Source organism: Myotis daubentonii, chromosome 18, assembly GCF_963259705.1.
Source record: "Myotis daubentonii chromosome 18, mMyoDau2.1, whole genome shotgun sequence".
In the NCBI taxonomy this organism is placed as follows: Eukaryota; Metazoa; Chordata; class Mammalia; order Chiroptera; family Vespertilionidae; genus Myotis; species Myotis daubentonii.
In genome coordinates, this window is record NC_081857.1 from 5,554,335 (window position 1) to 5,578,332 (window position 23,998).

At 40.7% G+C, this 23,998-nt stretch overlaps 1 protein-coding gene across 5 annotated transcripts in view; it reads left to right on the forward strand.

Annotated features, from left to right (window-relative positions):
• The first annotated feature begins 3,069 nt into the window (after positions 1-3,069).
• GPR89A (G protein-coupled receptor 89A) overlaps positions 3,070-23,998 on the forward strand; it is a 48,804-nt gene continuing 27,875 nt past the window's right edge. For 4 of the 5 annotated variants that reach the window (XM_059674331.1, XM_059674333.1, XM_059674335.1 and 1 more), the window contains exons 1-3: positions 3,070-3,233; positions 20,026-20,085; positions 21,973-22,076. In XM_059674331.1, the coding sequence (XP_059530314.1) occupies positions 3,192-3,233; positions 20,026-20,085; positions 21,973-22,076 (206 nt within the window). In that variant the 5' untranslated portion in view covers positions 3,070-3,191. The remainder of the gene's footprint in view (positions 3,234-20,025; positions 20,086-21,972; positions 22,077-23,998) is intronic. The other variant, XM_059674332.1, reaches the window with a different exon arrangement.

Below are 23,998 nucleotides of genomic sequence, written 5' to 3' on the forward strand. Positions count from 1 at the left end.
GAGGTGGAGGGAGTCAGGGAGGAGAAATATGAGAAAGTAGAAGGCTCCAATATTCTTAATGTACAAAGATATTATTTTAGTCTCTATGTTAATACTTAGAAAAACTGCAAGTGTTATTTTAAAACAAAATGTATGCCTTCCAAAGTACTAAGAGGAAAAAGTAAGAAACATACAGTCAATATAGAAAACCAGATACACAAAATAAGAGGGAAGAATCGTTAAACCAAACAAAAATATTTAATTTTATTGATATAAAATATAACATGCAACAAAGACATAATATGAATCATTTTGTAATTGAAAAAGTAGGCATTGGGCCATATGTAGCCCTCAGAAATATAAGGAGATATGAAAAGAAAAACAGTAGTAGTGAGAGTCTTTAATAAGCCTCCTTCAGTTCTTGACAAATAAATAGAATACAAAAACATAGAGGACCTGAATACAATTTGTAAGTCTGACTTAATGGATATGTAATGGAGTATTAAATTAATATTTCCTATATCATAGACACAATGATTGCCCCTTGCCCAGAGAAGTTTGAAGACTTGGATAAGTGTTTTTTGTGAACTAAATTTTTCACCACAGTATTTTATTGTAACAACCAAGCAAACAGAAAAAGCAGACTAGTGAAATAAATCATGGTAATCATATGATGGATGCCACTGAGTCAATAAAAATCTTCAGCATGAGAAAATGCTCATGATATATTTCTAAGTATATGGCAAAATATGTTGCGCATTGAACCCATTTTGGAGAAAATGAAAAAGTATGTGTGCCTGGGTATGAGTGCGGAACTGAGGAATCAAGAATAAGAATGAATATCCCAGATTTTAAAAATACGCCAGAAAAGCCAGCCAGCATGGCTCAGTTGTTGAGCATCGATCTGTGATCCAGGAGGTCAGGGTTTGATTCCCAGTCAGGGCACATGTCCAAGTTTGGGTTTGACCCCCCAGTGTGGGGCGTGCAGGAGGCAGCAGATCAATGATTCTCTCTCATCATTGATGATTCTCTCTCTCCCTCTTCCTCCCTCCCTGAAATCAATAAAAAAAAATACATATTTTAAAAATACGCCAGTATTGGGCTCCTTTGTGACCATCTTACCGTAGCCATGGTGGCAAATCACACTTAGTGGTAAAGGCGGGGGCTTCTCTAGAATGAGGGAAAGTTCTCACTGGTAGCATCCCCAGCAGAGGTGAGTCCTGGAGCAAGAAGTGGTGGGGAGGCAGGGAGAGGTTTGGGCCCTGCCCAGGCCCAGAGGGCGGGACACCCAAAGGTTAAGTGTTGAGAAGTGCAGGAAGTTCTTATGGAAGGGCATGCACATCTTTTACTTTTATGTATGACTTTCAATTTATATATTCAATTTTAAATTTTCTATTATTCTTCCCTTTTGTTCATAAATTATATGGATCAAGTTAATTCTGTAGAAGAATCATATTAGTAAGGAATCCTCTGAGTTTTAATAAATGGGGAAAAAGTTTAATGTTATATATTTTAAATATGCCTCTGAGTCTTTCCAACTTTAGGAGGTATACAATCACCAGTCTTTTTATTTCCTTTTAAAAAATTCTTTATTGTTGAAAGTATTACATATGTCTCCTTTTATCAGCCTTTTTTATTTCAATGTGAATAATTGGCAACCACCAATTTTAAATATACATTTAAACTGATTAATAATAAAGGAAAACTCTGAATGGAAATTCATAATAGTAATAATGGGTAAAATTATTGCATACTTACTAGAAAGCACTTAGTTTTCTTAAAGCTTTAAGTATACTACTTATTTATTCCTCGTAATAACTTTATGAAATAAGCTACTATTACTTATCCCTCTTTTTAAGATGAGGAAAATAAGGTGCAGCGAGTGAAGTTGCTTGCACAGGGATACGTAACTATTTAAAGCTTCATTCCTCAGGAATCAGCGGTAAGAACAGCCAAGCACTTGATTCAGAGTGAACTCTAGCTTCGCTGAACCAATCAAGGTCGAGGACAGGACGACGTCCTAAGTGCCGACCAGGTGAGCACCAAGGTCGGCAGATCCAAAATGAGGCTGTAGCCTGGCCAGCGTGCCTCGGTAGTTGAGCTTCGACCTATGAGCCGGTAGGTCACGGTTCGATTCCCAGTCAGGGCGCATGAGAGATCTTCAAAGTGTAATATTTCGTTTGTGCATTAACACATCATTCCTTTTCACCCGGGGTACAAAGAATGCAGCACTCCAGGTGCGGTCTGATGGGTACCTAGTAGGACGTTGTCACTCCCTTGCTGGAGATGGAGGGCTTTGTTGTTGCTATCACACCTGAAATTGACTTGGTTAGCTAGATTTGCTAAAAATCCCACCTGCCTTGACACTCTTCCCTCACCTTATTTGTGCTGTTGTTTGTGGAGCCAAGTATACAGTAGGGCCTTGACTTACGAGTTTAATTCGTTCTGTGATGGAGCTCGTAACTCAAATTACTCGTATGTCAAATCAATTGTGAACGAGTGAGACACGTGATGCTGGGCTGATGTGGTGTTCACTGTGACGTTCGCTACGCCAACTAGGGGTGGGATATCTGAAGCTGGCCCATAACCCGAATTTTAGCTCGCAACTCAAAGCAAAAAATCGGCTGAGAGACGACTCGTATCTCGAAAAACTCGTTAATCAAGACACTCGTAAGTCAAGGTCCCACTGTACTAATAAGTTGTGACATTTAGAACACAATGCCTGGCTTATGGTCTCATTATAATAATCATTATTAACTTCATCTTATTAGCTATGACCACTCTGACCATTACAAAAAGGAATTACCACTTAAAATAAAATGTTAGGTCAGGCCCCACCTCCTTCAGCCTCAGAAATGAAATACTACCTTGCATTACCTCGGCTTCTGGATTTTCAAACCCAGTGTCTTATCTCCCCGAGCCTTCCAGCCAGACTACCTCCAATTAAGCCCCGCCTCCAGAGCGGTGTCTGCCTGGCCCCGCCCCCGTCCCCTAGGCAACCCGCGCCCGTCCCGCCCACTCCTGGACAGAGTAGCTGTCGGTCTCATCGCTGATTGGCTGGCTTGGGCGCAGTTTGATGGCGTCAGGCTGAGCGGCCTCAGTCCCCGCCGACGCCCGGGGCAAAGGCCACAGATGTAAGGGGCTGGGCAGCCCGAGCTGCTGTGGTCGCGGGGAGCGGGCAATGGAGGCACGCGCTCTCCTCGCACGTCACCATGAGTTTCCTAATAGACTCCAGCATCATGATTACCTCCCAGGTGAGCCCCGCCTCCTGCCCGGGCCCCCGGCCTCACTTTTCCGACCACAGAGTCGTCTCCTTGCGGCTCAGCGGTGCTGGCTGGCCGGTGTCTCGCCGCCTGCGCCGCCTCGACCGTGCGCGGAGCTCGGGGAGGGCTGGGGGTTTGCTGCGTCCGGCTGTCCGCCCTTGTTGTCGGGAGGCGGCCTGCGGCAGTCGCACCCCACCCAGCCTCCAGCCACTCTCCCTGCCCCCCACTTTCCTGTCCTGTTTTGGGAGGGGTCGAGCGGCTTCAGAGAGGAGGGAGCGGTCCCCGAAACTCCCGCCTGCGCCCCTGACCCATGAATCGGGGAAGGTGTGGTTCCGGCGCCGTGCGCGGCGGACCAATCGGAGCCGGCTTCTGCGGACACGTGGGCGCTGTTGGTTCGCTGTCAAACGCTGGATCCCGGTGTGGACGCTGTCACTGGAGAGATCCCCAAAGTGCTAGGTTCTTTGGACGAGAACACAGCATCCATCCTCTCTTGGCTGCCCGCGCTGTTCGGGTCCTGCCGAGTTCATAGCTGGATCCCCCTCAGGTGCAAGCACGCAGTAAACATTCGTTGGCCAACTCTTAATATTTGGAGCTCTTCCCCTCATCTTCCCCTCCCTCGTTTTCCAGTAATTTAAACTACCTTTTATTTTTTTACACTTCTCTTGGATTTATTGGGGTGACTTTGGTTAATAAAATTATATACGTTCCAGGTGTGCAATTCTATAACATATCATCTGTATACTGTATTGTGTACTCATCACCCTAAGTCAGGCCTCTCCATCACCATTTCTTCCCCCTGTACCTCCTTCTGCCTTACCCCACCCCACTTTCCCTCTGGTAATCACCATACTGTTGTCTGAGTCTATGAGGGTTTTCTGGTTTGTTTGTTTTGTTGGTTGGTTGTGTGTGTGTGTTTTGCTTAATTCCTTCACTTTTTTCACCCAGGCCCACGACCCCCTTCCCTCTGACAGCTGTTAGTCTGTTTGTTCTCTATGAGTTTTTTCTATTTTGCTTGTTAGTATTATTTTGTTCATTCAATTCCACATATGAGTGAGATCATATGGCACCTGCCTTTCTCTGACTGGCTTATTTCGCTTAGCACGGTGCTGTATAGGTCCCTCCATGCTGTTGCAAAAGGTACTGTTTCATGGTTGTAGATGTATCACAGCTGTTTATGTTATCCACTCGTCTACAGATGGACACAGGCTGCTTCCAAATCTTGGCTGTTGTAAATGACGCTGCAATGAACATAGGGCTGCATATATTCTTTTGAGTTAATGTTCTAGGTTTCTTCAGATAAATTCCCGGAAGTGGAATCATAAGGCAGTTTCATTTTTAATTTTTTGAGGGTTAACTCCATACCGCTTTTCACAGTGGCTGCACCAATCAGCCTTCCCACCCACAGTGCAGGAGGGTTTTCTCTGAATCCTCGCCAGCACTTGTTGTTTGTGGGTTTATTGAGGATAGCCATTCTGACAGGTGTGAGTCATATCTCATTGTGGTTTTAATGTCCATTTCTCTGATGATTAGTGATGTTGAGTATCTTTTTATATGTGTGTCGGCCATCTGTATATCCTCTTTGGAGAAGTGTCAGTTCAGCTCCTTTGCCCATTTTTTAATTGCATTGTTTGTTTTTGGTGTTGAGTTTTATAAGTTCCTCATAAATTTTGGATAGTAACCCCTTATCAGATATATCATTGGTAAATATATTCTTCCACTCAGTGGGTTGTCTTTTCATTTTGTTGATGGTTTTCTCTGCTGTGCAAAACTTTAATGGATGTAGTCCTATTTGTTTATTTTTTTCTTTTGTTTCCTTTGCCCCAGGCAATGTATCAAAAAAAAATTGTTGCTATCAGAAATGTCTGAGACTTACTGCCTCTGTTTTCTTCTAGGATTTTTATGGCTTCAAGTCTTACATTGTAGTTTTTTATCCATATTGAGTTTATTCTTGTGTATGGTTTAAGATGGGGTCTAGTTTCATTTTTTTGCACATATCTGTTCAGTTTTCCCAAGACCATTTATTGAATAGACTGTCTTTACCCCATTGTATGTTCTTGCCTCTATTCTGTTCCATTGGTCTATACGTCTGTTCTTATGCCAGTATCGTGCTATTTTGATTACTATGGCCTTGTAGTATAGTTTGATATCAGGTCATAGAATTCCTCCAAATTGGTTCTTTCTCAAGATTGCTGTGGTTATTCGGGGTCTTTTGTGGTTCCATATAAATTTTTGGAATATTTGTTCTAGTTTTGTGAAATATACCATTGGTATTTTCATAGGCATTGCATTGAATCTATAGGTTGCTTTGGGTAGTATGGACATTTTTATGATGTTAATTCTTCCTATCCATGAGCAAGATATATGCTTCCAATTATTTGTGTCTTCTTCAATTTCTTTCTACAATGTCTTATAATTTTCTGAGTACAAGTCTTTTACAGCCTAGGTTAAATTTATTCTTAGGTCTTTTGTTTGTTTGTTCGAATCCTCACCCAGGGATATGTTTTCCTTGATTTTAAGAGAGAGGGGAACATCAATGTGAAATAGAAACATCCAACAGCACAACCTAGGTGTGTGCCCTGACCAGGAATCGAACCCACAGCCTTTTGGTGTATGGGATGACAATCCAACAAACCAAGCCACCAAGCCAGGGCTTTCATTTTATTTTATTTTATTGATGTAATTGTAAATAGGATTGTTTATTTCATTTGTCTTTCTGATAGTTCATTGTTGATGTATAAAAATGCAACTGATTTCTGGGTATTTATTGTGTACCCTGCTATTATACTGAATTCATCTATAAGTTCTGGTAGTTTATTTGGTGGGATCTTCTAATGTTCCCTACATTAGAACATACAGTATTGTGTCATCTGCAAATAATGGACAGTTTTACCTCTTCCTTTCTATTTGGATGGCTTTTATTTCTTCCTCTTGTCTGATTGCAGTGGCTAGGACTTCCAATACTTATGCTGAATAAGAGTGAAGAAAGTGAACATTTCTGTCTTGTTCCTGATCTTAAGGGAATGCTTGTAGGTTTTGCCGATTAAATATGATGTTGGCTGTAGGTTTGTCATATATGTTCCCTCTATTCCTACTTTGCTGAGAGTTTTTATCATAAATGGGTGCTGGATTTTATCAGATGCTTTTTCTGCATCTATTGATATGATCATGTGGTTTTTATCTTTCGTTTTGTTTCTGTGATGTTTTACATTTATTGATTTGCAGATAGTGTACCAACCTTGCATCCCCCAAATAAATTCCACTTGATAATGGTGTATGATCTTTTTAATATGTTGCTGGATCTGGTTTGTTAACATTTTGTTGAGGATTTCAACATCTGTGTTCATCAGGATATTGGCTTATAATTTTTTTGTGTGGTATCTTTGTCTGGTTTGGAATTAGGATAATGCTTGCCTTGTAAACTGAGCTTGGGAGTCTTCCCTCTCTTGAATGTTTTTGGTTTGAGAAGAATAATGTGTTAGTGCTTCTCTGAACGTTTGGTTAAACTCACCTGTGAAGCTATTTGGTCCAGGGCTTTTGTCTGTGGGAAATTTTCTAATTACTGCTATAATTACACTAGTTGTAAATTGTCTGTCTACATTCTCTGATTCTTCCTGACTCAGTTTTAGAACATTGTATGTTTCAAGGAATTTGTCTGTTTCATCCAGATTGTCCAATTTATTAGCATATAGTTGTTTATAATATTTTCTTTTATTGTTGACTGTATTACAGATGCCTCCCGTTTCCCCTCCTTTTCCCTCATCCTCCTATCCCCCACACGAACCCAGGCCTTCATCACACTATTGTCTGTGTCCATATACAGTATAGTGGGGCCTTGACTTACGAGTGTCCCAACTAATGAGTTTTTTGAGATACCAGCTGTCTCTCCGCCGATTTTTTGCATTGAGTTGATAGAGTAATTTGAGTTAACGAGCTCTTTAACAAGCTCGGTCTCTGAACGAATTAAACTCGTAAATCAAGGCCCCACTGTATACACATATGTTATTTGGTTAATCTCTTCCAGTCTGCCCCACCCCCGTCCATTCGGAGAGCTGTCACTCTGTTCCACGAATCCATGTCTCTGCACTATTTTGTTCACTGGTTTATTTTGTTCAATAGATTCCAATATAAGTGAGATCATGTCATATTTGTCTTCCTCTGGCTGGCTTATTCCGCTTAGCATAATAATCTCCAGATCCATTTATGCAGCCTCAAGGATAAAAGAGCCTTCTTTTTCATGGGCACATAATATTCCGTTGTGTAAATGTACCACAGCTTTTTTTATCCACTCATCTGCTGATGGGCACTTGGGCTGTTTCCAGATCTTAGCTATCGTAAATAGCACTGCTCTGAACATAGGGGTGCATATATTCTTTCTGATCGGTGTTTCAGGATTTTAGGATATATTCCCAGAAGTGGGATCGCTGGGTCAAACGACAGTTCCATTTTTAATTTTTTGAGGAAACTCTACACTGTTTTCCATAGTGGCTGCACCAGTCTGCGTTCCCATCAGCAGTGCACTAGGGTTCCTTCTTCTCCACATCCTCTCCAGCACTTGTTTATTATTTACGGATGGTAGCCATTCTGGCAGGTGTGAGGTGATACCTCATTATAGTTTTAAGTTGCATCTCTCCGATGATTAGTGAGATTGAGCATTTTTCATATGTCTGTTGGCCGTCTGTATGTCCTCTTTGGAGAAGTGTCTATTCAAGTTCATTTTTAATTGGATTATTTGTCTTCCTGGTGTTGAGTGGTATGAATTCTTTATATATTTTGGATATTAACACCTTACCAAATGTATCATTGCCAAATATATTCTCCTCTATAGTACTTTACTTTTTCATTTTGTTGATGGCTTCTTTGGCTGTGCAGAAGCTTTTTACCTTGATGTAGTCCTGTTGGTTTATTTTCTCCTTTGTTTCTCTTGCCCTAGGAGATATGTGGTCAAAAATCCTACATGAGATGTCTGAGATTGTCCTACCTATGTTTTCTTCTAGGATTTTTATGGTTTCATGACTTACATTTAAGTTTTTTATCTATTTTGAGTTTATTCTTGTGTATGGTGTAAGTGGGTGGTCTAGTTTCTTATTTTTGCATATACCTGTCTAATTTTCCCAACACCATTTATTGAAGACACTCTTTACTCCATTGTATACCCCTGCCTCTTTTGTCAAATCTTAATTGACCAAAATGGTGTGGGTTGATATCTGGGGTCTCTCTTCTATTCCATTGATCTGTATACCTGTTCTTGTGCCAGTACCAGGCTGTTTTGATCACAATGGCTTTGTAGTATACTTTAATATCTAGTATTGAGATCCCTCCAACTTTATTCTTCTTTCTCAAGATTGCTGAAGCTATTCGGAGTCTTTTTAGGTTCCATGTAAATTTTTGGAATAACTGTTCTAGATCTGTGAAATAGGCCATTGGTATTTTAATAGGTATTGTGTTGAATGAATAGATTGCTTTGGGTGGTATGGACATTTTAATGATGTTAATTCTTCCTATTCATGAACACGGTTTCCATCTGTTTGTATCTTCCTCTACTCATTTTTTCAATGTCCTATAGTTTCCCTGTAGTACAGGTCTTTTACCTCCTTGGTTAAGTTTATTCCTAGGTATATTTTTTGTTGTTGTTGTTGCAGTGGTAAATGGGATTGTCTTTTTGGCTTCCCTTTCTGAGAGTTCATTATTGGTGTATAAAAATGCCATCGAGCCCTGACCGATTTGGCTCAGTGGATAGAGCGTCGGCCTGCGGATTGAAGAGTCCCGGGTTCGATTCCATCAAGGGCATGTACCTTGGTTGTGGGCACATCCCCAGCAGGGGGTGTGCAGGAGGCAGCTGATCGATGTTTCTCTCTCATTGATGTTTCTAACTCTCTATCCCTCTCCCTTCCTCTCTGTAAAAAATCAATAAAATATATTTTTTAAAATGCCATCGATTTTTTTGGATGTTTATTTTGTATTCTGTTACTATGCCAAATTCATTTATTAAATCTAGTAGATTTTGGTAGAGACTTTGGGTTTTGTATGTACATTATCAATGACAGTTTTACTTCCTTCTTTCCAGTTTGGATGCCTTTTATTTCTTCTTCTCTGATCACTATGGCTACGACTTCCAGTACTATGTTGAATAAGTGTGATGAAAGCAGACATCCCTATCTTGTTCCTGATCTTAAGGGAAACACTTTTAGTTTTTGCCCATTGAGTATGATGTTTACTGTAGGTTTGTCATATATGGTCTTTATTATGTTGAGATATGACCCCTGTATTCCCACTTTGCTGATATGATCATGTGATTTTCATCCTTCATTTTGTTTATGTAATGTATCACTTTTATTGATTTGTGAATATTGCACAAGCCTTGCATCCTCAGAATAAATCCCACTTGATTATGGTGTATGGTCTTTTTAATGTGTTGCTAGATCCCATTTGCTAATACCTTTTTGAGGAGTTTACTATCTATGTTCATCAGGTATATTGGCCTATAATTTTCTTCCTTGTGGTGTCTTTATCTGGTTTTGGATTTAGAAAATGTTGGCCTTGTAAAAAGAGCTTGGAAGTCTTCCTTCCTCTTGAATTGTCTGGAATAGTCTAAGGAGGGAAGGTGTGAGTTCTTTTTTGAATGTTTGGTAAGACTCCCCTGTGAGGCCATCCAGTCCAGGACTTTTGCTTGCTGGGTATTTTTTTTTTTTGTATTACTGCTTTAATTACATTAATTGTTATTGGTCTAGTCAGATTTTATGATTCTTTCTGACTGAGTTTTAGAGTATTTTATGTTTCTAGGAATTTGTCCATTTCACCCAAGTTGTCCAAATTTTTGGCATATAGTTGTTCACAGTATTTTCTTACAATTCTTTGTATTTCTGTGGTGTCCGTTGTCATTGCTAACCCATTCATTGTTTAATGACATGCTATTTAGCCTCCATGTGTTTGGATGTTTTTAAGAGTTCTTATTGTAGTTGATTTCTAATTTCATACCATTGTGATCTGAGAAGATGATATGATTTCAAACTTCCTAAACTTATTTAAGTTTATTTTGTGTCCTTACATGTGGTCTGTCTTTAAGAATGTTCCATGTGCACTTAAGAAGAATGTATAGTCTGCTGCTTTGGGATGCCGTGTTCTGTAAATATCAATTAAATCTATTGGATCTAGTGTGTTATTTAATGTCACTGTTTCCTTGTTGGGTTTTTGTCTATAAGATCTGTCCAGTGATGATAATGGGGTATTAAAGTCACCTACTATGACTATATTGCTATAAATCTCTCCCTTAAAGACCTCTAAGAGTGTTTTGTAGGTTATTTTTTTTAATATATTAGGGGCTCTTATATCGGATGCATATATGTTTACCATGCTTATATCCTCTTGTTGGATCGATCCCTTTAGTATTACGTAGTAACCTTCTTTGTCTGTTGTTATAGCTTTTGTTTTAAAGTTTATTTTGTCAGATATAAGAAAAATGACAATATTTAAATAGCTCTTTTTACTCAATGTAGAAATAAAGATGTCAGTGAGGAAATTGGCATTGCATGTAGCCTCTAAGACTTTTTTGTCTAAAGTTTTACATATGTCTCCTTTTTCCCCAGTTGACCCCCTCTATCCCCCCACCTCTAAAACTTTTAACATGGATGTAATTGATTGATAGGGTGAACCAAGAAAGTGGCTTTCTGATATTTTATGCCCTTTAATACTTTAACTTTTACACATTGCATTTCACATGTAGTATTAAATTCTTAAACCTGTTTTTACAAATGAGAAACAAAGACCCAAAGAATTCATTGCATGAAATATTCTATATCCAAATATTTATGTGGCTACTTCATCATTATTTAGGTATCAGTAAAAATGTCACATTGTAAAGGCTTTACCTGACTCCCCAACCCCTATCAAAGTAGTCTCTATTCCAGCCACCTACTATCTCATTTCACTGCTTATTTTTATTATTTTAAATACATTTTTATTTCAGAGAGGAAGGGAGAGTGAGGGAGAGATAGAAATATCAATGATGAGAGAGATTCATTGGTCACTTCCTCCTGCACGCCCCACACTGGGGATCAAGCCCATAATCCAGGCATGTGCCCTGACTGGGAATCAAACCGTGACCTCCTGGTTCAGGGGTCAATGCTCAACCACTGAGCCACGCCAGCCGGGCTCATTTCCCTGTTTTAATTTTTTCTTAGCATCTATCACTATTGTTTGTGTTTTTGTTAAATGTAAACTCCATGAGGTCCAGGATATTCTCTTTCTTGTTCTCTGCTGTAGCCCCTAACATCTAGATCAGTTGCTGATAGTAGAGGCCTAGTAAATATTTACTTAGTCAAAGCCCCTGTCTAGAGAGATGCGGTTACCTTAGAAACACCTGTCCCCTCATTTTTCCTGATTTATATGAACTGAGAGATTTATTTGAAATGAAAATCTGAAATTACAGGTCATAAATTAATGAAGCTAGTCAGCCTCAGGTAACATCTTAGTGTAGAGATGTTCACCATGTCACAGGATAAAGTGCAAATTCTTAATACGGCTTGAGTCTTATGATGAAACCCAACTCTCACCTCTCCCGCCTTGGCTCTCACCAATTTTCACTTCACCTTATACTGTAGCCCTCTACTTCCTTAACCTTCAGATTTCCAGTTTGTCCTCTTCCTGGACCCTTCACCATATCCTCCACTCCTTCTCCTGGCTGATTCCTTCAGATTTCCAGTTTGTCCTCTTCCTGGACCCTTCACCATACCCTCCACTCCTTCTCCTGGCTGATTCCTTCAGATTTCAGCATGAACATCCAAGAAGCCTCTCCCAGATTTGACTACACGTCCCTATACATATTTCCATAGTACCCTACAGACTTTCCTTGTAATATAATTACATATTCACATTGTTTTATAATTACTTGTCTGTCTCTCCCATAGACTATAAACTCCTTCAGAGCAGTCCACCATTCTGTTCCTGGAACCTGGCACATAGTAGACACTAATAAATATTTGTTAAGTGAATAAAATGGTAAATAAATGACTCAAGAAAGGGGTCTTTTTCAGGCAGTTCTTTAATAACCAGCTTTTTAAAAAAAAATCTGTAACTAATTTTCAATGTAGGAGTGATTTTGTTAATAAAAGCAACTGTTATCTAGCTCACATTTTGAGCCTTCTATGCAGTCATAAGACTTATCAGTTCCAAAGTCCCAAGGTCAAGACTGTACAATTTTTAAAATATTAACCCTCTTTTTTGAATAAGAAGCTGTGCACCTTTTATTTGCAAAACTGTTTGAAAATCCTTTTATTCTTTCTGCGTGTTTTTTAGATTCTCTATAATTTTACCACAATTTATATTTATCTTGGACTTAACTCTCCAGTTGCCATTATTATTATTATTATTAATATTATTATTATTAGTTGGGTAAAAGTCTTAAGCTTTTTTGTCAATGTGAAAGGAGCCCACAAAGAAATATTAAAGGTATAGATTTCTTTTTCTTTGTCTTCCATTTCCCATCCTTTCATATTTATTTTCATTTGTGCTTGTTTTCTTTTTCTTGTTTAAAGATCCATTTCAGCCCTAACTGGTTTGGCTCAGTGGATAGAGTGTCAGCCTGGGGACTGAATGGTCCCAGGTTCGATTCTGGTCAAGGGCATGTACCTTGGTTGCGGGCACATCCTAGTAGGAGGTGTGCAGGAGGCAGCTGATCGATGTTTCTCTCTCATCGATGTTTCTAACTCTCTATCCCTCTCCCTTCCTCTCTGTAAAAAATCAATAAAATATATTTTTAAAAATAAATAAATAAATAAATAAATAAAGATCCATTTCAGGGTGCTCTTAGTGTTATATATTCTCTTTTTTATCATCTGTCTTCATCATACCACTCCCAGTCCTAGATGCCTAACTCCCCCAACTTCAGACATGTCTTCTTAAGTCCTCTAAACTCTCAATTTAAATGTCTTCTCGTAATAATGTATAATAGCCAGAGGATCTCCTGGGTAGTCTAGGGGTATTTTCTCCTAATCTGTTCACCCCTTTTCTTCTCTGTCTGGATTCATATTTCGAAACTACTTTCTCATACCTCCTCGTTTCTTTATCTACATACAAAACTCCACACTTGGGTCACTGCTGTAGTTTGTCCATTATTAATTCAGGGCCTGAGGGCTGATGTAGAAAACCATGCAGTTGTGCAGCTTGCCAGTGCCAAAATGGGGTTTGTTCCCTTAACTCCATCTGTCCTTGGTTGTGGTTGGCAAGTGACACTGAATCGTGGTGTGTTTTTCTTGACCTCAATTAGCTACTTGTTCCATTCCCCTCATAATTTCTCTGAGTCTTTATCTCTCTCTTCCAAGTCCTTTTTTTCCACCCTCACCTCTGGTACTCTTAGCGGATGACCTTGCCTCCTACTTTATCAATAAGAGTGAGGTCAAAGGTGTGATCGCCTTCTACTTCCTCCCTCTTAACCTAGGCAGTTATCTATCTCCACAGCCATTCCCCACTCCTGTCTTCCACGTCAGAAAGTCAGGTGCTCCCTACACCTATTGAAGACCATTTTCTCCACCTGTGCCTTTGATCGTGGAGCAGCTAATTGTGAAATGGTTAAAAGCACACACTTTTAGACTCTGTCACACAGACTTCAGATTGAATTCTGATTCTGACACCTTTTGTAAATGGATTAACTTCTGTAAGACTCAACTTTCTCTGAAATGAGGACAAACCTGCCTTATCAGGTTTTCCTGATGTAATGGCTTTACAACACTAAGCACTTAGAGTTCCTGGAATATACTAAATGATCAATAAAGGTTAGCTACTGCTAATGATAAATTAATAACATCATCAGCTCAGCCCCTTACTGGAAAGGGGACCTGGCCTGAGCAGGTCTGCCTGGGCCCACAGGGTCCTGTGCGGGTTCGGGACTTTGTGCAGGAAACATTTCACAGCCTGAGTCCAGGTGAAATTTGGAGGATGTTCATTAAAGCTGGGGACAGTGGAACAGGAAGGGCCAGGGAAGTGAGCTCACCAAGATGTCCTTGGACAGGTTTGGGGGTTTGCTCGGGGTGAACCGCCACTGCCCGTTTCTGCCCTGGTTACAAGCCTCGTGGGGTCCCTTAGTTTAGGAGATGCATGCCTGTGGGGGGAGAGGGGGAGTTAAGGTGCAGGCGTGCTCCTGGGAGAGAGTGTGTGCACTAGACCTTTGGTTTGAGGGGTTTTAAAGGCTGGGCATTTAGGGGAGGATCTCAATAGATTGTTCACCAGCTTTATGCTGATGAACCAAAATGAGGTTTGTTCTCTTAACTTCATCTGTCCTTGGTTGTGGTTGGCAAGTGGCACTAATTGGATTTCTGATATCTGTCTCCCTGAGTAAGGTGATTTAAGCTATTTGCCCTCTGGTTGGGGAGAAGTACAATCCATCCATACATATAAAAGCCTAAGTGAGCAAACGACCAGTGGACTGGTCGCTATGATGCGCACTGACCACCAGGGGGCAGACACTCAATGCAGGAGCTGCCCCCTGGTGGTCAGTGCGCTCCCACAGGGGGAGCAACACTCAGCCAGAAGTCGGGCTAAGCTGTCAGTCGGACATCCCCCAAGGGCTCCCAGGCTGCGAGAGGGCACACACTGGGCAGAGGGGGACCCTCCCCCCAGTGCACAAATTTTGTGATCCGGGCCTCTAGTTTACTCATAAGTGTCCCTGGTTTAGGGAAAACAGGATTTACTAAGTGGCTGCAGACTGCTGTTTAACTGTCTGTCTGTTTCCCTGTTCTGCTTGTCCTTGCTACTGGCCTGTCTCAGTCCTCCCATGTCCCATCAGTTCCGTCTGTTTATCCTCTTACTCCACTGCCTTCTTCCTCCTGCTGGGAACTTTCCCTACCCCGCTCTCTTCTCTGGGCTCCTACCTAATGTTTTCTCTCGTCCGTGGCTCTCCCTCGGGCAGTCCGTGCTTATGGTCTCTGTCGCCTCATCCCGGCCTGCTAGTCTGGTTCCTGCCTCCCTCTCACTGTTCCGTCTGTTTTCCTTAAGGTCAGCACTGACCTCCCGGTTCCCGAATCCTGTGAACGCTTTCCTGTCCTGCTTCATTTACTACGTCTTTAAACTCTGTTCCTTTGGTCTGAGGATTCCACACCCTCCTGGTGGCGGTTGTTTCTCTGACCTTGGACGTTCCTCTCCTTCTTCCTGGTCTCTTTCCATCCCTGCCCTCTAGTGCCTTCTGGTCATACTGCTCCCTCCCTCCACGTGCTCCTCCTGGTGGCTTTCCTGCCTTGTGGTTTCAACTCAGGTGTATCTCAGCCCTGCCCTCACTCTGTCCTTTATGGTGACCCGGATGGCCCTTAGGCACTTAGCGTTTCTAAAGGTGAACGGCTCATCTTCCCACCCGCCCCCCCATTCCCAAACCTTTTCTTCCTCCAGCCTTCTTTGTGTAAATTGGGCGCCTCACTCATCCTTGATTCCTCCTGCCGATTTTACCTTCCAAATGCTCCTTAAATCTGTTGCCTCCTCCCCACCAGTGTCTTCATTCAGATCTTTATCAGCTCTCTTCTGCAACAACCTCCTGTAGGCTTCTCTTTCTGCAGTGTTGTTTCTTTCAAATGTATCTTCAGTGTAGCCACCACCGTGCTCCATAGAAGACCAACCGAGCCATGTCTTTTTCCCACTGAAATGACTCCTCATCCTCTATAGACTATAATCCGAGGTCCTTAGGGTGGCCTTCAGGGCCTCTCTCGCCTCATTTTAACCACTTCGTTCTTTGAACTTTGCTTTCCAGCCATTCCAAACCATGTGTCGTTCCCAGTATATGCCTTACTGGGTCTTACCTCTGTGTCTTTAATCGTACTCTTTGCTCTCTGGAAAGAAAACCCTATCCTCCTGCCCCCACCCCCTGGCTTTTGCCTGCCTAAAGCAGAGTGATTTTTTTTAATATTTTAGTAGTGATGGAAAACTTTGAATATGTGGTGAATACCTGAGAACCTCTCTTTGGAGAAAATGCATATAATCCCCAAATTTGCACATGATATCAGGTTTTTAACCCAAATTAAAACCTCCTTCAGTTAAGGTATTATCTTCTCCAGGAAAATCTGTCCTAACCCACTACAGACTGGTCTGGTCTCCCTTTTTCATATTCTTTTACCATACCATGTGCATATTTCCCTCACTGCATGTCCGATGTTACATTAAAATTACTGATTTAGGGTATTTGCCACTATACTTTGAGCTCCTTGAAAGTAATGACTATCTTGCTCATCTTTGTATCACCAGGACCTTGCACAGCACATGGGAATTATTACACACACAAAAATTAAGGTTGAATATTCCTAAAGAACAAACCGGCATTTAGCAAACAGCAAACATTTATGGAGAGCCTGCTATGTGCATGCATTGTGCTGGGCACTGTGGATTCACAAGACAAACATGATCCTTGTCCTCACCGAACTTACAATCTAATATCTAAACAATAGTGTGTGTGTCTGTATGTACTTATTTTTTTACTATGTGCAGTAAAAGAGTTAGCATGCTTCCACCTCTTCTCACCTCCCCTATCATTCCTCCCCTCTATCACCAGCTTTTAGTTAATTATATTCTACTAGAGGCCCGGTGCACAAAATTCGTGCACTTGGGGGGCAGTGGCGCTCTCAGCCTGGCCTTTGCCCTCTCGCAATCTGGGACCCCTCACTCCTTACCACCCACCTGCTTGCTGTTCCTTAGCGCCGCCACAGAGGTGGGAGAGGTCCCGCCACTGCCGCGACACTCGCCAGCCATGAGCCCAGCTTCTGGCTGAGCAGTGCTCCCCCTGTGGGAGCGCACTGACCACCAGGGGGCAGTTCCTGAATTGAATGTCTGCCCCCTGGTCAGTGTGCATCATAGCGACCTGTCGTTCTGCCGTTCAGTCAATTTGCATATTAGGGTTTTATTATGTAGGATTATGATTTTAGTTCTAGTATTTCTTTCTATGTTTAAATATCCTTTGTACTTTTATATATCTCTATATAACTTTATACCCTTAAATGTTCTTTTACATCTATTAGTTGACTTATCAGTTTTAATATTCTTTGGACTCATGTTATGAAAGATAAGTTAGTCAGTACATTGAAGCGACTTCATATCTTCCCTCCCCTTATGTTTATCCAGCATTAATAGTTACATTATTTCTAAGTTGTTTTTTTTACATATTATTTTTACTTATTTTTACATATTTTTAAGTTGTTTTCTACATGGGTCTGTGTTTTTAAAAATTTACCCTTGCCTCTAGTCTTTCTTTTCTGTGGTTTCCTAGTCATTTTGTAGTTGACTGAAATTCCCTGGTTTTTTTTTCACTCCCCCTTTCCCTGTTCACACTTTGTACCTCACTGTCCCCGAGTAAAAGTAGCAAGAATATTAACAGCAACATTTATTGGTACTTAGTGTGTGCCTGGCGCATTTATTATTTGTTTTTCTTTTTCTTCTTTTTAATTTAGCTTATACAACTTTATCATCAATAAGTGTTTGATTTTTTTAAAATTTCTCCCATCCCTGCTCTTCCCTCCCCTTTGGCAGCCATCAGCTTGTTCTCTGTAACTATGCGTCTGTTTCTGTTTTGTTTGTTCATTTGTTTCATTTAGATTCCACGTGTAAGTGAAATTATGACCATTCCTCCTCCTCCTTGGTCTCTTTCCATTCCTGCCCTCTAGTGTCTTCTTGTCATATTGCTCCCTCCCTCCACATGTACTAGTAAGTGAAAGCGTATGGTATTTGTCTCTGTCTGACTTTTTATCTTAGCATAATACCTGTTAGGTCCATCCGAGTTGCAAATGGCAAGATTTCATTCTTTTTCTTGTTGAGTAATATGAGAGAGCGAGAGAGATCATCTTTATCCACTTATCTATTGATAGATACCTAGTTTACTTCCATATTTTGGCTATTACTGGTAATGCTACAATGAACATAAGGGTACATGTATCTTATAGAATTCGTGTTTTTGTTTTCTTCAGATAAATACCAAGAAGTGAAATTGCTGTGTTGTATGGCAGCCCTGTTTTTTATTTTTTGAGGACTCTCCATACTGTTTTCCATAGTGGCTACACCAATATACAATCCCACCACTGTGCATGAGGGTTCCCTTTTTCCACATCCTCAACAACACTGTCGTTTCTTGATTTATTGATGGTGATCATTCTGATAGGTGTAAGCTGGTATCCCATTGTGGTTTTAATTTGCATTTCTCTGATGATAGTGATGTTGAGCATGTTTTCATATGTCTGTTGGCCATCTGTATGTACTCTTGGGATAAATGTCTATTCTGGTCCTTTGCCATTTTTTAATTGGATTGTATGGGGGTTTTTGGTATTAGATTTTATAAGGGCCTTATATATATTGCACATTAACCCCTAACTGGGTGTATCCTATCCCATTGGTATGATGTCTTTTCATTTTGTTGATAATTTCCTTCACTGTGCAAAACTTTTTAGTTTGGTATTGTGATGTTTTGTTGAGAGTTTTTTTTAATCATAAATGGATATTGAATAAAAATGTATGTATTTAAATTAAACATTGAAAAAATGTATGGTAAGTGCTTTGATAGGGGAAGTAGGGATAGAATAGGGATCGTATAAAAAGAGCAACTTGTTTTTATTTGAGAGGAGGCCTTCCAGAGGCATGTGGAGACCTGGAGGGTACGGAGGAGGGGACTGGAGAGAGTCTGCAAAGGTCTTGATACGAAGCAGTGTTGTGTCTAAGAGCCAAGGCAGCCCCATGTGGCTGAAGCTAGGACTTCGGTGGGTAGGAGCAGCACAGCAAGAGGAGGAGGCGTTAAACTGTGTCCAAGAGTTCGCCCTTGCTCCTCAATTCATTGGGAGGCATAAGGAATTTTATCCTTCAATAAAGTTCCTAGCCAGTGTAAGAAAAGAGGAGTGTGCCAGAGAGAGAGAGAGAGAGAGAGAGAGAGAGAGAGAGAGAGAGAGAGAGAGAGAGAGAGAGAAGGTGCTATTTACTAGTGGAAAACAAACCAGCTTCCGAGCACTGACCAGAGCTGCCATGTGGCTTCTGCCTCTGATGAACCAAACCGACAGAGTGGTATCATGCAATCGCTTGGATTCACACTGAGATGGAAACCACGTCATATGGATTAGGGGGATGGTACAGAAGCTAAGAAGGCCCCACGAAGGAAAACATAAAAAATACCACTCTTTCTACTACTTTTCTTGGTCTTTTTTTTAAATCTTAACTTCTTTCCCATGAAGTTGTTTGTTATTGTTTTTTAAATACTTGCAAACAGGGATCATCTGTAAAACAGCAAGTTTCACTGCCTTTTTTTTTATTTGCTAATTTCTCTGGCTCATAAAAGGATTATCATTAAGATTACAGGAAAGCCCGACCGGTGTGGCTCAGTGGTTGAGCATTGACATATGAACCAGGAGGTCACTGTTCGATCCCTGTCAGGGCACATGCCCAGATTACGGGTTCATTCCCAGTGAGGGTAAGGGGGGAGGGTGCAGGAGACAGCCAATCAATGATTCTCTCTCATCATTGATGTTTTTATCTCTCTTTCCCTTCCTCTCTGAAATCAATAAAATATATTTTTTAAAGGAAACTTAAAGATTACAGGAAAAACATATACTTTAATTTTTGCTAACTTAAAACACATTCTAAAACATGGATAATTTCAAAGATTGAAGAGTATTTTAATATCTACTCCTAATGTTGAGGATTTCAGTAAATCTTTTATGAGTAGATCTCATCTTTAATATCTGAAATAAACTATTTAGCAGACCTTTTATCATAAAATACTGTATATAAGGCATTTATCAAAAGATATGTATACTGACTTTCTATCTTCTTTTTCCTTCAGATACTTTTCTTTGGATTTGGGTGGCTTTTCTTCATGCGCCAACTGTTTAAGGACTACGAGGTGAGAAGAGATCATTTTGATGATGCTAATATTGTATGAATTTAAATTGTTTTAAAATGGGGCAGAAAGAATACCTCCATTAAAAAAAAAGGTCATGTTAAATAAACCAGACAGAGAAAGGTAAAAAAAAAAAAAAAGAAGAAGAAAGAAAGTCATGTTCACTTCTAAGATAGAAGTTTTTGTCAAATGAGCCCTATGTAATTCTTAACTTGGAGAATATGATTAGGCTTAGTTGGCTTTTTGTTGTTGTTTTTTGTTTGTTTGTTTGTTTTTTAAGCAAGTCGTGTATACAGCCAAGAAGCCAGGAACAAGAAATGCCACGCCTTGGTGACATCAGTGTGCACACCCAAAGCAAACAGTTATTCTTTGGTAGAGAATTTAGCTTATGTCTCATAAATGTTCCTGTTCATTTGGGTATCTGACCTTCAGTATTAATGACCAATCTTACCTCCTAAATTAATACCAAAATCATTGAATCCAGAAAAATACCAACCTCGACTGGACTTTTCCTAATCGATCCTCCCCGTTTAGTGAAAGCTCCATGGTTACAGACTACTTTGAGGTCACTCCTAGGTTGTTCTCCAATAAACTTCCCTCGTGAGATGGGGCTATTGTCTGAAAGAGCCCGGGATTCTAGAGTTTCTAGAGTTTCTGTTCTGCTCAAGACTTCAGGGCCTCCCAGGGGAGGGTCCAGAACTGGCCCAAGGTCTGCAGAGCATTGGAGAAACCCTTTTAGCTCTAACCTGTGGACATAAATCTGCCATTTTGATTGTCCGTGTCAGGAATTCTAAGGGCCGCTGTGACCCTGTCACTTCACTTTCTTATCCTTACCCTCCCCCTTCACAGGAGGGGGATGGTAACAGTGACCCAGGATTCAGAAGTACACCTACTTCCTTTTAATTTCTAGTTTATTTTTACTATATTTTACTGAAGTTATGTTAGGTAATAAAATTACATAGGTTTCAGTGTACAATTCTATAATACATCGTCTGTAAATTATATTGTGTGTTCACCACCCCAAGTCCACTTCTGTCACTGTTTGTCCCCCTTTACCCTCTTCTACCTGCCCCCACCCCCCTTTTCTCTGGTAATCATCATACTGCTGTCTGTATCTATCAGGGTGGTGTGGGGGGGGGTGTTATTGCTTAATCCCTTTATCTATTTCACCCAGCCCCCCAACCCCTCTCCCCTCCAACAGCCCTCAGTTGTTCTTTCTATTTCTGTTTTGTTTATTTATTTTGGTCATTGGATTCCACAAATAAGTGAAATCATATATTCATCTTTCTCTGCTGACTTAACTCACTCAGCATAGTGCTCTCCAGGTCCGCCCATGCTGTCGCGAAGAGTAAGAGCTCCTTTTTATGGCTGAGTACTATGCCACTGTGTAGATGTACCACAGTTTTTTACCCACTCATCTACTGATGGGCACTTTGGCTGCTTCAATGAACATAGGTGTGCATATATTCTTTCAAATTAGTGTTTTGTGTTTCTTCAGATATATTCCCAGAAGTGGGATCACTGGGTCAAAAAGGAGTTCCATTTTTAATTTTTTAAAAGTTATCTTCATTGTTGAAAGTATTACAGATGTCCCCCTTCCCCCCACCCCATTGACCCCCTGTACCCTGCTCCCATCCCCTCCCCCAGACCTTCACTGCACTATAATTTTTTGAGGAAACTCCATACTCTTTTCCACGTGGTGCACCAATCTGCATTCCCATTACCTACTTTCATCTATTTCTTTAGCTCCAGGCAAGTTACTTTTGTGGCCTTCTTTCTAATGACTTGAGAATTTCTTCAAAATAAGTTTTCTGGCTTATAACCAGAAGATTATCAATTCAGTATTTCAAACAAGAAAATGACCCTCAGTCTCTGCTTGGCTTTTAACAGGTACGTCAGTATGTCGTACAGGTGATCTTCTCGGTGACTTTTGCGTTTTCTTGCACCATGTTTGAGCTCATCATCTTTGAAATCTTAGGCGTGCTGAATAGCAGGTGAGTAAGGGTATTATCGGGCTCTCCGCTTGAAGAGACCCTGTGACTTTCTTTGCAGTAGATGACTGTCTTGGATCCCATAGCTGAAAAAATCCAACATGTGGGTAGTTTAGGCTCAGTGCTATAACAACACCAAATACGGGTGTCACCCACCTAGTAACTGGTTTGACAGAGATTGTGAAATAGCAGGGAAAGTCTGACCATTAGCTCTGAGATATTAATTGAGAATAAGTTTCTAAGAGCCTCATCCTACCGAGGCTTCAGTCCTAGAAGTTTTACTTTTTCTCAGCTGTTCTCTGACTGAATTCCCGTAACGGCCTTCCACATTGTGCTGGTGATCGAAAAATCTCTACTTGAGAAGATCAGAATTCCTCCAAGTTAGTTAAGGGTTTCTTTATTTTTTAATATATATTTTTATTGATTTCAGAGAGGGAGAGGGAGAGAGAGATAGAAACATCAGTGGTGAGAGAGAATCAGGGATCGGCTGCCTCCTGCACACCCCCCACTGTGGATTGAACCCGCAATCCAGGCATGTGTTGAGTACGGAGGCAGCCATCAATGTTTCACTCTCACACAAATGTTTCTCTCTCTCTCCCTCTCCCTTCTTCTCTCTCTAGAAATCTATTTAAAACTCTTTACAAAAATAAAAGAATGACTGGAAACAAGATTGAAAATAAAGGTGGGATGTTTTTGGCTGCAATGCTACAAATTAATTCATCCTTAGAGAACTTAGATCTGGGTGCCTGTGGTCTGGGAATGCAGAGTGTGATAGCACTTGCTACAGTCCTAACTCAAAACCAAACAATTAAAGGAATAAATCTAAACCGACCTGGACTGGAAGAGTCCATAGTATACGGGACTCACATGTGTGAAAAGGGGCTTCTGTCTAGGGTACATAAAAGTTCTTACAACCCAGTAATAAAAGGGCAAATAACACAACTGAAAAATGGACAAAGGATCTGGCTAAGCCTTTCTCCAGATAAGATGAAAAGGCCAATAAGCACATGAAAAGATATTCCACAGCAGATCAAAGAAACCACAATGTGATACCACCTGGCACCCACCGGGATGGCTACAATCACAAAGACAGTAATGCCCTAGCCAGGTTTCTCAGTGGTTAGAGCATTGGCCTGTGGACTGACGAGTCTCAGATTCAATTCTGATCAAGTGTGCGTATTTCAGTTGCAGGCTCAACCCCTGGCGCTGGTCAGGGGTGCACATGGGAGGCAACCAATCTATGTTTCTCTCTGTCTCTTCCCTCCCTCTCTAAAAAAATCAGTGGAAAAAGTATCCTTGGGTGAGGATTAACACACACAAAAAAGGCAGTAACAAGTGTAGACAAAGCTGCGGAGAAATTGGAACCCTCATACACTGCAGGGAGAATTAAAATGGTGCAGCCACTTTGGAAAACAGTGGTAGTCCTTAAAAAATTAAATACAGAGTTATCATATGACCCAGTATTTCCACTCCTAGGTATTTAATAAAAATAAAAACATATGTTCACACAAAAACTTATACAGAAATGTCCATAGCATCATGTTTATAATAGCTAAAAAGAAGAACAACCCAAATGTCCACCAACTAATGAATGGATAAACAAAACGTGGTTTATCTGTACAATGAAATGAAAATAATCCAGCCATAAAAAGAAATGAAGTATTGATAGATGCTACAGTATGGATAAACCTTGAAAAATTATGCTAAGTGGCCCTGGCTGGTATTCTCAGTGGTTAGAGTGTTGGCCTATGCACCGAAGGGTCTCGGGTTCAATTCCTGTCTAGGGCACATCCCTGGGTTGCAGGTTCAATCCCCAGCCCCAGTCGGAATGCAAGTGGAAGGCAACCAACTGACGTGTCTCATCAATGTTTCTCTCTCCCCCTCCCTCCCTTCCACTCTCTGAAAAAAAATCAATGGAAAGAATA